The following is a 16,073-nucleotide window of genomic DNA, read 5'->3' as shown; positions in this document are numbered from 1 at the left end:
TTATTCCTCGCCTTGCTTTCCTAGCCACCTGCCCCTTCCCACAACTAACTCATTCCTCCTTGAGACATTTTGGCAGCAGTAGGCCATCAAGCTCAAGAGAAATTAAATTCTTTTTGTTTCCCCAACCCCGTGCCGGGACATTACACCTACTAGAAGCCAGCCGTACTGTGAGGGAGAATAAAATCAGAATGACAGAACTTCCCTGGGACACAGCAGTGCCCGGCATACAAAGAGTGGGGGCCAGCATGATGGAGGCGGGGGTGGCAGCAGACTCCTAACAGCCAAACCGCTCTCTGCTTCTGAAAGCTCCCTGTGGCCTTCACACCCTCTGTGGCCCTGACCAAATTGTTCCCCTCCCACTCGTCAGCCACATGGCTGACAGCTGATTAGCAGCCTCCACCCTTCTTTGTTCCTGTGTTTTGGAGCTGGGGGCTGGAGAGGCGGGTGGGAGGGGCAAGGAGTTTTTTGCTGGCTCCACCATCTTCTCCTCAGGAACGTTCTTTGCAAGGGTTCATTCTCAGTCTAGCCCCTGTGCTGGCAACCTTCTTCCTGCTTCATTCTCCTAATGATTGGTGCATTTTATCCAAAGCCCCTGCTCTGGTGTACTTTGAGGACATGTACTTTGTTGATTCACTGCCAGTGCCCAGCAGAGAAGGGGTTGACTCAAGGTTTGTTGAAAGGATGACAATACAAATAAATAAGTGGCCAGCATCATCCCAAGTTTGTCCTGCTGATCAGTCAGTTTTCTGCAATTAGCCTTCATAAAAGGACCCAGGAGCAGGGAAAAGGAAGTTGAGTTTAAAACATTCTGGGGAAAGGAGCCAGAAAGGAAATAATAGTAAGTACCCTTTTTTAAGTGTCCCATAAAGTATTAGATATTTCACAAAAATTATCTCATTCAATCCACTCTTCTGTAAACTTCAACATTTTTGTTTGGTTGTTGTTATCTTCAGGTCACAGAAAAGGAAACTAAGGTTCAGAAACGTGAAATATTATTTCAGGCCACATACTGGTTGGCAGCAAAGGTAGAAGTCTAACCTAAGACCATGTAACTCCAGGGTCATGGCTCTTAAACTTAAGCCTGCCAATAGGAAGTAAGTTCTGGAGGGCAGTAATCATGCTTTCTCATCTTTGTATCTTCTATAGTGGCCAACACAGTGCCTCGATGCTCAAGAAACATTAGATGAGTTGAATTTGAAAGTTGGGGATGTCTTCCATTCATTTGCTCATTCAACAAATATTTCTTCAGTGCCTGCTATGAGCCAGATATTCTTCTGGGCACTGGGGATACTGAAATGAACAAAAGTGCTCTAATGGGAGAAACAGACAATTAAAAAGTTATATAGCATGACAGATGGCGAGAAATACTAAGAAAGACAATAACATAGAATGGAAAGATAAGAAAGGAAAGAGGGCTTAAATTTTAAATACAGTAGGTGACATTCATTAAGAAGGTGACTTGAGCAAACGCTTGAAGGAGGTGAGGAAATAACGTGGATACTGAGGGAGAAACATTCCAGGAAAAGGCAAAGGCAAATGCAAAAGTACTGAGGTTACAGCAACCTTGGCTTGTTTGACGGCATCAAAGAGGCTAATATGGCTGGAAACCAATGAGGAGGAGAATAGCAAGAGATGAGGTTAGATGGTAATGACCTTGATTTTAACTCTGAGTAGGGGGTAGAGGGACCATGAGGAATTGTAGAGCAGAGCAGTGAGATGATCTGACTTAAGTGCTAACAGATTGCTCAGGATGTGTGCAAAGAATAGACTTTAAAGGTCAAGAGCAGAAGCAGGGAGCCTAGTTAGGTGACTATTACAATAATCTAGGCAAAATATGGTGGTGTCTCAGGTAAGTGGTGAGATGTGACTAGATTTTGGATATATTTTGAAGGTAGAAGTTAGGGTTTGCTGATAAACTGGATGTGGGATGTGAGAGGAAAAGTCAATGATGACTCCATAGTTGTAGACTGAAGAACTTGAAGAATGGAGTTATTTGCTGAAATGGGGAAGATTGCTGGCAAAATCAGCTTTACAGGGTAAGATCAACAGGCTCAGTTTAGCTCATGTTATTCTGAGATACCAATTTGATTGTTAAGTGGAAATGTCAAGTCAGAGGAGTAAAGGGAGAACCAGTGTCCTGAAATCCAAGTGAAGAAAGTGGAGGAGAATATGACCAACTGTGTCCAATGCTGTTAGGTAAAATGACTATTGAGTTTTAGCCACATGGAGTTCCTTCGCTATCTTCAGTAGTGGTTTTAGTGGAGAAGTGGGGGTTACACTCTGATTGAAGGGCTCTCAAAAAGTGGGAAGAAGAGAAATTGGAGGCAGTGACTATAGACAAATATCTCCAGTTGGAGAGAGAACTGGAGTTGGAAGAATATTTTTTATATTGGACAAATAATAGTATGTTTATATGTTGATGAGAAAAACCTAACAAATAGTGGAAAGTTGATGTGAACAAGATATATAAACAGAGAAAGCAATGCCTGTCAATAGACCAGAAAAGGATGGGAATTAGTGTACACATGGAGGAGCTGAACTTAACTAGGAGCATGGAGAGTTCATCCCTAGTTTCAGGAAAAAAGATACAGAGGTAGGTGAGGGTCTCATGGAAGATCTCTTCTGATTGTTTCTATTTTCTCAGTGAAGGAGAAAGCATGGTTGATAACTGACAATGAAGACAGGAAAGTGGAAAGATTTGAAGAGAGAGGAGAAAGTATGAGGTAGTCTTCTAGGACAATGAGAGGGTGATTAAACTTGGCAAACATATAATTCCAGGGAGCACCAATACCTCACTTAAGATTTAAGATAAAATATGTTGAGAAGCAAGTTCTTCAAGATGAGTTAAACTTCTAAGAGGGGAACAAATTATGGAAAGGCTGGAAAATAGAGCTAAAGGCTTGAAATGCAAACATTCTTACCTCATGTGGATCATATTGTTTGAGGCTCCCACCCTCATTAAACTCAGCCAAGACATCCTTTATCTTCTTGGAAGAATCTGGAGAGACATAATCCACATGTGAAATATTGGGAGCTGGGCCAAGTAAATTCTCTCTGTCTAACCTTGGTTATGATGGAGTAATCCCTCATTCCCAGGACTATACGGAAAAATGTCACCCTTATCTGTCTTTCTGCCCTCTTCTTTTTTCAGTATAGTCTCTCTCCTGCTGTATGAATTATCTTTCTAAAACACAAATGTGATCAGATCATGTTCCTGTTCAACATACTTCAGTGACTCTCAATTTTCCCGGGATTAAGCTTAACTCCCTTAGCTTGGTATACAAGTATGTAGGGATCTGTCTTAGTCTATTCTTTATCTCTTAATTTAACCTTCCACTCACCCCAATTTTCAAACACAAAACCACATTTCCAGAAATCCTTGAATACACTATGTACTCACTCATTCATTCTTGGAGTCTTTTCTCTATACTGTAAACTTCTTGGTACCCAGCTCAAATGTCAAATCCTCTGTAAAGTCTTCCTTTATCAGTTAGAATGGATTATTCCCTCTCCAGGCTCCCACATGACTTGTACATAATTTTGTAAGAGTACTTGTCATATACTGTTCTATTATTTATTAACTTGCCTTTCTTATACATCTCCTGCCTCAGTTCTGCCTTGAGAGCTGTATTTGGCTAGTGAGTCTCTCTACATCACACAATGTATTACACATAACTAGTGTTCAGAAAACCAATATACTAGATGATTGCATAAAATCTGAGCAGAAATTTTAAAACATTTAAAATGTTGTTGATTATAGAGGGTGAGATGGGCATTAAACCCAGTGATGCTCTGTCCTTGGTGCTGAAACAGAGACTCGGGATTCATGAAGCACGGTGATTTAGAAAATTCTGCTTTCCATAGGAAACAATAAACTCCCAAAGAAAATTTTGGCTTCTTCTTATTCTTTTGGGCTTTATTAGGAAATTGGGAGTCTAGAGAATGGAGTCAATAACTGTCATTACAAACACATTCTGAGTGTATCCTGTGTAGTTACCAGAAGTCAAGACATCAGAGAAACTAGGGTCTCTGTGCTCTCCTCGTCTTACAGTATTGTGGATAATGAAGAGCTTCCCAAGCTCCATTACTGCCACAATTTGAACATATGAGCAAAGGGCAATGTCATTAAAAACTGACATAATGTTCCGCGGTGTTCAGACTCTATGTACAGAGGGCTACACTCTCATAGGCCTATGTAAAGTAGATATGCTCATGCGCTGGGCTGTTCTCCGTGGCTCTGCTGACTTGGATTCAATCAAGCACAAGTTATAATCATTTCAGGACTGAGAAATACTGAAATGCCACAGGAAAATGTTGATGCTGCCTAAAAATGGACATTTCTTCCTGAAATTCAAAACAGATGTTGGAAAACTAATAGCTCAGTGAGATCCAGGCAGCTGATGTCATCAATTTGGGCTGTTTCCATTCAATTCAGAAAATGCTGTGGAGGGTGAGATGTTGCAAGGTACTGCTGATGAACTAGCTGGGGAGATGATCTGAATAATTGTGGTAATGATAGCTACTTCTTATTAGAAGCCTTTACTGCACATTCTCATATTCTCCCCTGCCAATCCATGCACATTTGGTTCAATTTTCTTCAGTTTACACATAAAGAAGCTGAAATTCAGAAAAATTAAGTGACTTGCCTAAGAGGGTTTTAATTCAGGTCTAGTTTGGTCCAAAGTCTATATTACTTTCCCTTAAGCACTATTTACTATTACTCCCCAAACACTTGCTAACACAAGGAAACGTGTAATTAATGCTGTAGCAGTAATACAAAGCTCTAGGAAGCAGAGAGAAGAGAAGTAGAATTAGCAGGAAAAAAGCAAAATTAGGATAACAGTAAGTTTGGGTGGGGACCAGGGATGTCCCATATAGAAGGCAGCATCTAATCTGTGGTGTAAAGAATGAGTGAGGTTTTGAAAGGCAGATATGAAATGAAAAGGATATTTTAAGAAGCGACAGGGTGAACAAAGATGCAGAGATGGGCATCACAAGACATGCAGGAAAAGTCAGAACCAGAGAGTAGTTTGGGGCCAGATTTGTGGGAGTCTTGAGTGCCAAGCTAAAGACATTGATTTGAAATTGTTGAAGATTTTCTGAATAGTGGAGTAACATAACCAAGTCTCTGTTTTCCTAAAGGCCACTCTGGCAACAGAATGGAAGAGAACTTAGAATTAAGCCAGAGCTCAGTTAACATTACCCATAAATTATATTCAAACATCCTATGGGCAGCTCAATTATTTAGAAAATACTACATTTTAGAATCTATTTTAATGGTAGATTTTAAGGTCAGCTAGAGTGGCCAAATCTGGGTGGCACTTCAAAGTGCAAATTGGGAAGCGTGGGTATCCCTGGTGTGGCTTATGCAAGAGTAGTATAGAGCCAGCATTTTGATTGAGAATCAGGGGGATGATTTCACTTGAATGTATACTCCTGGTATTATTGTCACATTTTGGAGATTCCACAGTTCACCCTAACAGAAATTCTTTGGTTCTAAAGTGCTATGGATCTATTTAGCAAACCCTGATTTATATTTAAATGAATGCTATACACACACATATATGTATATATACATGTATTTTCATCATATGTTCACATTCAAATAGACAGGTTTTAAAAAGAAAAACAGAGAAAGCATTTATTTTAAAATCTCTGATTAATAGCCTAAAATTAAATAGAAAAAAACAATCCAAGAGATTACTGGTTCTTAGATTTCCATGACAAGTGTTCTTTACCACACATTTACTTCAATTTTTCCATGGGCTTTAATGAGCTCATAGTATCAACACCTGTCCTGTTTTAAAAAGGGACACAATCTAATTCTCAAAGTTGAGACCCATTACTTTCGCCTGGGATATCCTTTGATATTTTATTAGTCTTATTCTCTACAGGTTTCTGGGCTGGGTTTCTATTTGCCTGAGGACCAAAAGGCTACTGCTCCATTCTGTTTCATCTTAAGACAGCTAAGAACAATGACAGACCTCTTCAGAGCATTCCTTGATCTTACTTTAGGCACCATCTGTGGGTCCAACTGCACAGCCTCAGGAGAGAGCTCCCTGTCAAAGCCTGTATGGTAACACTACCACCTGACTCAGAGGAGATCCAGTTCTGTTCCTAGTGTCTTTAATAGGGCCATGTCCACAATTCTTTGCAAGAACTCCTATTTTGTTGAGTGCTGACTGCATGTTAGGCACTGCTGTAATCATCTTATGTGTTTTATTTAAATCTCCACAACTATCCTTGAACGTAGTAATGGTCCTTATTTTAGAGAAGAAAAAACTGAGTCTTAAAAAATTTAAAAGATTATTTGAAGGGCACACAGCTAGTGAGTGAGTGACTCTGATATTTAGCATATCTGATAATGTGACACAGCTATTAGATTCACTGGCTACATGAACACTGGTCAATCAGAAGATAAGGCCCTCCATGACAATGATTATCAAACCTGGCTACATGTCAGAATCACCTGAGGAGCCCTATAAACATTGAAACACAGGCCTCACCTCAAAACAATTAAATCAGTATCTCTTTGGAAACTGAGGAATCAATATATTTTAAAGCTTCCTGGGGGTTCAAATGTACAGTCAAGGTTAAGAACTACTGTTCCATGAATGTAATTCTATTGTTAGAAATGAAGATTACCTTAAGAAGCAGCTAAACTCATTGGATAATTATTGCAAAAGGAAAAAAGTTTGTAACTCTGCTAAATCTGAAATCACCACACTTGGCAGACATTCTCCATTGTTCAAGTGGACAATGCTAAAGAACTTTACCCAACAGGTCAAGTTCTTCAGCTTCATGGCAAGGCAGGGATACCTTTTGCATTAACCCACACTGGCAGAACCATCAGCATGCAGTTTTACCCCAAGTCAGGGGTTAAGAAGGCTCTTTTCTGTGATCAAGGTCGTTAGTAGTAACAATTACCCTAAAAAGTTTCAATCCAAAATTGTCTCTTCATGCTTTATGTGCCAGAAGTTCTGGGACCATAACCAAACACTTGTTCCTAGTGTTTGAGCACATTCGAAGTCTTTTTAAGGAGAAAATTTGGCCCAACTCACAGGCACCTTCACTGCCACATTTGTGTGGGAGAGGGATGCCCTCCAACAGAACAAGCAGACAAATTAGGAGCTTTAGTGTTTACAGCAGAACGTCAGCTGTGCTGCCTGAACCAGAACCCAAAGTTTATGGACCATCTTCTCTTTAAGAACACTGAGTATTTGAAAACTAGTCAGGCTATTAAACTTTGAAATAACTATGAATCAACATTTTCAACTGTGAATCTGAAAACCCATAGATGAGAGTGAAATTCTGAGGTGCATAATAACTTTCCATTCCTCAAAGTTCCCTAAGAGCATCTCAGACTGAACATGCATAGGAACTGCCTGGGGATCTGATTCAGTAGGTCTGAGTCAGGGCCCAAAATTATACATTTCAAATAATACTCTAAGTGACACCAATTATGCAGATGCATGGACCTCACTTTTGAAGAGCAGGCCTTAAGCAACATTCTTGTATATTTGTGGCTAACTGGTCAGGCTTGCCTGTCACAACATAGACAAAAACATGATGCTGAACCTAGAGGAATATATTCCATAGATTCAGAAGACCTACATGACTCAACCCAGGGAAGGAAAGACACAGAGAGGGGAAAAGGGAAAGTTGGCAAATGAAAAGGAAAAAAAAACAAAACAAAACCAACAACCTAAATTTTCCTTCTTTCGAAGAAGGCAGGGATGTATGAGTAAGTTTTCTAAGTATTTCAAGGAGTCAAGAATACAGTGAGATGAACAAAAGCAAGAGTGGAGTTTCCCAAGCGTTCTGGAAAGATGGAGGATGATGTCAGAACAGATATGTCAGATCCAGGAGCATTGTATCAAAAGGCCCACATTTTTAGCCAAGAGGAACCAGGCCCCAAAGTAGAATGTGAGAAGCATGCGTAAGAAGCCCAGCTTCCTAAACATTGACAATCTCCCAGCTATACTTCTTCTCCTGTGCACTGTTTCTGCCCAGCATATAGCCCACTGCCTGGCATAAAATCAATGTTCAATACAGATTCATTGAATAAAGGAGGACCAGGAAAGGGATTAGGGTTATTGTGCTTTTCCCATACATCCCATATTTCTAGGGGAATATGGAGAAAAGCTAGACCAGTGGTTGTCAGCCCTGGCTGCATGGTGGAATCACCTGGGGAGCTTTAAACACTACTGATGCCCAGATCCTGGGATGGGGTATGGGTGGACAGGGCACTGGAAGAGTTCAAAGTCTCCCAAGTATTTCCATTGTGCAACCCAGGCTGAGGACCCCTGAGGCCCACCAAGCCAACTACTGAGGGGAACCAGTGGAAGTGATAACTCTGCTACAGTGCTACATACAGAATAAGAGAAACAGACTTTACATTGAAGCAGAGGGAATTTGGGCTGATATAAGAAAACCAGCTTTAGGATACGGAGATTTTCTGACATCATAAATGATCTGAATGACTGGTATGGCTTAGTTGTATAAGTAAAGTTGGTATTGCTAACAAAACTTACCATTTTTTCTCCAAGTAATTTGGCCTTATAAGTCATAGCCCAAATGAAGGTGGAGGAATGGATCAGACAGCCTGTACCTTCTTAACTAAAGGTACTAGAAGTGTGGTCCCTGGACCAGCAGCATCAGCATCACCTGAAAACTTGTCAGAAACCCAGCATGTCTGAACTATCCTAGACCTGCTGAGTCAGAATTGGCATTTTAAGAAGATCCCCAGGAGATTCAGGTGCATATTTGAATCTGAGAGCCATTGTTCCACAGAAGTCTCTCCCTATCCATAATTCTGTGACTGCTTGTGGGTAGAATCTCAGTCATCATGAGGAAAAGAAGGCCAGTTATGCTGCAAGAGATGTGGGTAAGAAATAGCTGTGGTTTTCCTTCCAAGATGGAAGCAATGAGACATGACCCTCTACGGGCCCAGGACTCCATGAACATTGGATTAACTTTCACTCCTGTAGCCCATATAAATAGTAAGGTTTCAATGCAGCTTACTTAGAGCCTTACATTGTTCTATAAACCAGCCCTAAACATTTTCTCTGACTCCCACATTAACACTGACAGATTTGAATTTTGAGCTATAATTTACCTACATCTTAAAGTCAGAAACTTTGAGTTGATCTGATTATAATAAAATATATTTCTGAAGAGCACAATTTACTGATTCATTCTCTTTAAATGTACTTATTTTTTCTTTAAATGTACTTTAAAATTATATACCTTGGGCAAGTCACTGAGCTCTTCTGGACTCAGTGTGCTCATTCATAAAATGGGTAGGAGTTGCATTTGAGAATGGCTTAAAATTTCTCCCAGGTATAAAAAGTCTACAACATCTAACAACCACGGGCTGATGTCTAATGTTTTGGTATGATTTCTTGAAGAATTAAAAGTTAAAATTGATAGTTTAATTTTTTTTCCTTTTTTCCCTTTCTGAAAAAGCTGACAGCTTCTGTCCTTGACAAATCATGGAAAAATAATTGCCTCTCCCCAAATATCAGATTAAAAGGACAATAAGCCCATTATTATCTCTAGCTGAAGTTGTTAGGGGTCAGTAGGAGGCCTCCCCACATGCTCATGCCCTCTGAGGTTGAGAAGAAACCTGTTTCAACAGAGACTAAGTATTAGAAGGGCTAATGATGGTCATTTAGTCAAGTGGACATCCAGGGAAAGGAAACCCAATTGCTTTCAAGTCAATTCTATTCCATTTTGGGCAGGTTTGACCATTAGCCATCAATAAATTCCTTGCTTTAAGTCTTTCTTTGATAAATTTCTTCCCATTAGTCCTAGGGCTACTTTTGGAAGCCATTCAAAACTAAACACCTCCTCCCCACAACAGCACTTTTTATTTATTTTATTTCTTCCCTTCTCTTGCAAATAGGCATAGTACCTTCAGGCATTTCTTCATAACCCTGCTGGGAGGCCCCTCACCATGCTGGCGCCACTTCTCAAATAAGTTCCGGTTCATCCATATATCCATTGTAAACTGTGATGCCCAGGCATAAATTCAGCTCTCAAAGAGGTCTGATCAGGGTAGGATAGAATGTGGGTATCAGTTTGCCTTACTAGAAACTGTGAGTCTATTAGTACATTTTAAATTCACAATCAGTGGTTTGGTTAAATAAAATAATGTGTCAAAAGAAATCTCTGCAACCCCTGAAAACCACGCTTCTGAAAAGTACTGAACAATACGGGAACACCCCATGGCATACTGTGCGCTGGCTAGTGTCCAACGATCTCCCTGCTCCCGTGTGAACCACTCTCCCATGAGGCATGCAGTCCATTTCCCGGCCCTATTGCATCTGGGACAGGCCTGGGAGTGCTCTGACCAATGGAATGTGGAGACAGCTCTGTTCTAGGACCTCGGAGTCCAGGTGTTAAGAAGACCTTGGAGTGCTTTTATGCTCTTGGGAGTCCTGGGCCACATGTAAGAAGTCCAGGCCAGCCTGCTGGAAAAAGAGGCCACATGGAGAGGCCCTGGGAGAGGACAAAGCACTTGGAGGAAGAAATTCCAATGGGGAACACTGAGGTAACAGTATGGGAGTGAATAAGCCATGCTGGGTCATGTGAGGCATCCCACCTGAAGCCCCAAACATCAGGGAGCAGGGACCAGTTATCCCAGCTGTGCCCTGTCCAGATTCCTGAGCCACAGAATGGGAAAAATAAACTGGCTGCTTCAACCCACCAAGTTTTGAAGTTGTTTTGATATAGCAGTAGATAACAGCACTGGATAGATAATTGTTAGGGTGAAGAGAACAGCATATGAAATAGGCTACCATGTCTGTTTTACACAGACACAGACACACACACACACACACACACACACACACACACACACGAGTAGTGGTTATCATTGGGAGACAGAATCATGGGTAGCTTTAAATGTCATCATTTTGTTTTTCATTTTTATGCTTGTTCTTATTTCGTAACAAAAATAGTCTTAACATCACATTATTGTTTTTTTACAAGCACTTTACACTACTGACTCACATTAATCTTACTATAGGTATGTTTCAACTATGTATGTGTGTGTCTGTGTACATATAAAATAAATATATACATATCCAAGGGCAGTTGTAACCTGGCTTCACCCCCAGAAGAAGGCCACCAGGGAAGGTACAGGGTTTACGTTGTATAAACAGAATATACAGGAGCCTCTCCTCCTGAAATCCTTGGCCTCTTGCACCTGGTAACCCCACTGGGGAAAGTTCTCAATTCTCAGGCTATGCACTTCAGATATTCCACCACTGCAAAGCTCCTGTTTATGTAGTTATGGAAGAGCAGTTGCTATGGCGATGTGATCTGACTGAACACCAGCATGTATCTAAAATTGGTAGAAGTGCCTTTTTCAGGGTTTCCTCTGAGGATTAATCATTTTCCAAGAACTGTGGCTTTTTTCCCCTCTCCTGTTAGAACAACAGTGCCAGAGCACCTTGTCCGGTCCTGGCACAGGAACAAAAGGAGGAAGGGTCAAAGAAGAACAAAGCGATGGTTGGGAAAAAAAGACCCAAACCACAAAGGAACCCCTTCCTACTAAACACTCTGGTGTCTTTTTACCCCCTGCCTCCCCTACTGCTTTGCCACATGTGGACTCCTCTGTCCCTCAACTCCCTCCACCCACTACTCTTTTCACCTTGTCATCTTTCCAGTTCTTCTGCCTTCTTCTGACTCCTTTCCCTTCTCTGACCCCTGGTTGTAGGCAGACCCATGGCCCTGTTTCCCACCTTCTCACCTCTCTCCTCATGTTCTTGCTCTCTGAAGTGCCTTCACTCCTGTTGCTGCCTCCACACGATGATTCCAAGTCAGAGCTGTAGCCCAGCCCTCCTTCCCACTCGCTTCCCACTACCTCCCCTCCCAGGCCCACAGGACACTGCACTTGGAAAGCAGTGTCCTCCATGATGGGATCTTACTTACCATTCCAGTTCTTGCCCCAAATCCTCTCTCACCACCACCACCACCACCATGTGCTCTAGGTTCCCACTGTGGAACTTGCTTGCAGTTCTCTGAAGCTCCCATGATGACTCTCTCTCCTTCCTGCCTTCCCAAGCCACTTCCCCTGCCTGCAATGCCCTCCCCTTCCTCCCTCCTGCTAGTGTTTCTGGTGTTGGGAAACAGCACCTGCATCGGGAAGCCTCCCACCAGGCTAGGCTAGGTCTACTCCTCTGTGCTCCCCCCTGCTTAGCACCTGTCATACTGAATATCATTGTTTCAGGCCTACCTATCTTTCCCTCCTAGGCTGGGAGCTCTTTGAGGGCCGGGATTGTGTCTCACTCATTTGCTGGTTCCCTGCAGCCTAGCATGTATGAATACAAAAGTGGATGCGTCATCACCATCCCCAAATCACACTCCCCAACTGTCCCCACTAGCCTTGAATATGAATTCTCGTATTTTCCACAGATTCACAGTCTTCAGGGGTATCTTTTCTGGCTTCCTTTCATTCTGTAAATTTTGGTGATACCCTCTACCACAGTTTTCTACAGATCAGCATTTGTTCGTTGCCACATTCACTATCCGAGCCCCACTCCTCAGCTCAGACAAGATTTCCTCCAGAGGACCCTCCCCTATCTCCCTGATCTGGCAGATTCTATATTCAGGCTACCCCGCACACAGCCACCAGATTCACGCTCTAAATGTTGCCACCTTGGTTCAAAACCCACACTCTGACCCAAGGCCTCCTGCTATCCCCATCCTTCCTATGGCCTCCTCCCCACCTTCCTCTTCTTCTTTCCATGTGGTCCAGAAGTTCTCCTTACCACCCATACACACTTTCTCTCTTTGTGCCTCTCCCCTTCTGTTTCCATTGTTTCTACACCCTCCCTCACCATCTACTACTCACATTTTATTTTATTTATTTTTTTAATGTTTATTTATTTTTAGACAGAGAGAGACGGAGCATGAACAGGGGAGGGCCAGAGAGAGAGGGAGACACAGAATCCGAGGCAGGCTCCAGGCTCTGAGCTGTCAGCACAGAGCCTGATGTGGGGCTTGAACTCACGGATGGTGAGATCATGACCTGAGCCGAAGTCGGACGCACAACCGACTGAGCCACCAGGCGCCCCTACTACTCACATTTTAAAACTTCTGTCCTCCACAGAGTCCACCCAGCTAAATCCTCTGTGTGGGTTAAATTGTATCCCCTCCCCCCGCCCAGATTCATATGTTGAAGGCTTGACCCCCAGCACCTCAAAATGTGACCTTATCTGAAAATAACTACAGATGTAGTTAGTTAAAATGAAGTCATACTGGAATGGGGCAGGTCCAATCCAAGATGACGGTGTCCATAAAAAAAGGAAATTTGGATATGGAGACACACACACAGGGAGAACATCATGGAAAGACAGAGAGAAGACAGCTTTCTGCAAGCCAAGAAGCCTAGAACACATTCTTCCCTCACAGCCCTCAGGAGGAATCAACCCTGCTGATATTTTGATTTTGCACTTGTAGCCTCCAGAACCATTAGGCACTTTCTATTGTCCTAAGCCACCCAGATTGTGGTACTCTGTCACAGTAGCCTAGAAACTAATACGCTCCCCATACCAATTTCCCCTAGCTTTAAATTCCCTTTTCATTTATACACTCAGTTCAGCCAGCTCTGCACCAGAGGTATTTGCCTGCTGCCCTAAACCTGCTCTCTGTTTGTGTTATGAGCACATTTCTGATTCTCTAACAAGATTCTGATTCCTCAAAAGCAAGCCTTTTCTTTGCGCTTCTTTTTCATTCCTGACAGGGCTGGTACTTTGCTGACCTACAGAACACGCTGAATTAAATGGAATGTACTCTGGAAGGTGATTCCTTGCTCCTTGTCAATACATTACAGAGTTTCTCTAAATCCACCAAGGTCAGACAAGAGGCCAGGGACTCCAGGCAGCCAGGTGGGAGACTGACCAGCAGTCCCACAGGGCCCCTGTTGGCCGTGGGGAACACATAGAGTCATGGGTGTTAGGCGTAGGAGGAACAACAGGAAGAGATAGTCTAGTCCAACCCTCTGATTTTAATGAAGAAGATACAGGCTCTGGGGGTTAAGGGCTGTCACATCAGAGAGAGCAAGAGATAGAGCTGGCACTTGAGCCCAACTTGTAGACTCCCAGACCAGTGCTGTGGGCAAGGGCTGCTTGCCCTGTGGGAGGTGGGGGGGGGGGGGGGGGGCAGGCTGCCAAAGGACATACAAGGGCTACCCGGCAAAACCCTGTAGGGCAGGTCAACCTGCCATTGGCCTAGTGATTTACAAAAGCAGCCAATACAATTAATAAATGTGATGGGAGAGGTGACTGGAACAAAGGGGCAGGGCAGGTAGCACAGCCGAGAGTTCTGCAAAGCAAAGGGTCCTGTACAAAGCTGGTGCCACTGCATAATCACCACGGCGGCCATGTGTGTACAGAGCACAGTGGTCAGTTGATGCTCCAGCCTCGGCAAATCCCTGTCATGTCAGGATTAGGAGTGGCCTTTGGAGGGCACAGCCCACACGTGAGCATGAGTCTCACTACCAATGTATCTTGATGCATTCCAATTGTTTCTGGGTGTAACTAATGAGAAACCAAGAACCCCAGTTAGTTGCAAGGCTAGGCTTATGCAGAACAAAGTCAGGAAAGAGACACACGTTGGAGTTCTGCATCTTACTGGAAAAAGGCATTGGGTCCAAGCACAAGAGCATGATAGGGCCAGTGACCAAGTAACAATGTAACCATACAGCCTGCGGCCTTTAAAAAATTATGCTACAACCAGGTTTTAATCACTTGAGAAAATACAATATTATGTTAAGCAGAAAATGTAGGGTAAAAAAAAAAGTTACTGTACACTCAGGAACTCAACCATGTAAAGCAATATGCACAGGAGGGGATTGTTCCAAAATGTTCATAGAGTTTGGCTGGGATTTTTAACCTACTCTTTATTTTTTCCCCTGTATATTCCAAATTTCTATGGCGAGTGTGTATCATTTATAGAGTGTAAAGATAATTGTTTTTATGTTTAAAGACACCGATCCTGTGTTTATAAGGAAATATAATCTGTCAGGCCCACTCTCATTCTCTGTGGCTTTGCAATGATTACACCACTCTGCCCTCCAGAAATGGTCTCCCCAACCAAGAGGAAATCCTGCCCCAGGTGGGTCCATCCATTTACTCACATTCTGAGTATTTCTGGAGTTGGTCAAATTCTTCTGGGGTAAGGGAGACCCACCGTTCTTCACTCATCTTTAACCTGGGTGTGAGTGCTTCAGGCCAGGGATGTTTTGTTCACCAGGGTGAAGCTGAGGCCCAGCCCAGGGCCTGGCTCACTGCAGGTACACGGTGGACAGGCCCTTCAGGAACCACGGAGGATGCACGTTGTCTATGGCAGTAGTGGGCACGTTTGAGCAGATGAGAGAAGGCCTGTGCTACTCTTCCAACAGCATGCTTCTATCCGTAGTCAAGGTCTTCAGAAATCCTTGCTCCTCCTGGGCAGAAGTAGAAAAGACATCGTGAATGGGAGGGAATACGTAAGTTGCCCTTTCTTATAAAAGAAATCCCCAGTTGTTCTCTGGGGAAAGACCTATGAGAGGCAGTGGTTCCCACGGTGGGGTGGGGGTGGATGTCTCCTCAGGGAAGTCTGAAGAGGGCTTACAGACCAGACCAGCATAACTCCAGTTGGGTGGTCTGTGTGGACAGGTGGCCATACCCTCAACTCAGGAAATTTTAAATGTCTCCCAAGAGAGGCAATAGTAGGACCCCCTGAGGGCATCCTCAAGGCATGAAAACACCTCAGGCTGTCAGATGCCTCATGAGCAAGTAGGGACAGTACATACGTGCATGATTTGAAAGGTAACTAGTCTCTCCACCATTACTGTGGACATTCAAATATCCCCACGGCTGGCTAACATCCTAGTAACTAAAGTGGTTTTCTTTCCTCTCAGAACCATACAAAAGTGATTACAGAGAAGACCTGCCACTGGCCCCTGTGCAGGGGAGCCTGAAGGAGGGAAAAGGGATGGGTTCAGACAGACACTTAGCATGTTTTCTTTTGGGCCCCTCCTAGCACGGTTGCTCTGGCAGTCATAACACCAGCCTCTAAGT

At 43.1% G+C, this 16,073-nt stretch overlaps 1 protein-coding gene across 10 annotated transcripts in view; it reads right to left on the bottom strand.

Moving 5' to 3' along the window:
- Positions 1–16,073, bottom strand: part of DGKG (diacylglycerol kinase gamma) — a 214,136-nt gene that overhangs the window by 155,086 nt on the left and 42,977 nt on the right. For 9 of the 10 annotated variants that reach the window (XR_002084030.2, XR_008422496.1, XR_002084023.2 and 6 more), the window contains 2 exons: positions 15,149–15,457; positions 2,922–2,998 (listed from right to left, as the gene is read on the bottom strand). Coding sequence is in view for 1 of the 10 variants with exons in the window: in XM_019463428.2 (XP_019318973.1) it covers positions 2,922–2,998; positions 15,149–15,215 (144 nt within the window). In the remaining 9 variants the exon portion in view is untranslated. The remainder of the gene's footprint in view (positions 1–2,921; positions 2,999–15,148; positions 15,458–16,073) is intronic. The other variant, XR_002084031.2, reaches the window with a different exon arrangement.

The sequence above is a fragment of the Panthera pardus genome, unplaced genomic scaffold (assembly GCF_024362965.1).
Source record: "Panthera pardus isolate Hobbes unplaced genomic scaffold, ASM2436296v1 HiC_scaffold_16, whole genome shotgun sequence".
Lineage (NCBI taxonomy): Eukaryota > Metazoa > Chordata > Mammalia > Carnivora > Felidae > Panthera > Panthera pardus.
Note: the sequence above shows the minus strand (reverse complement) of the source record. Positions and strands in the feature narration are given on the sequence as shown.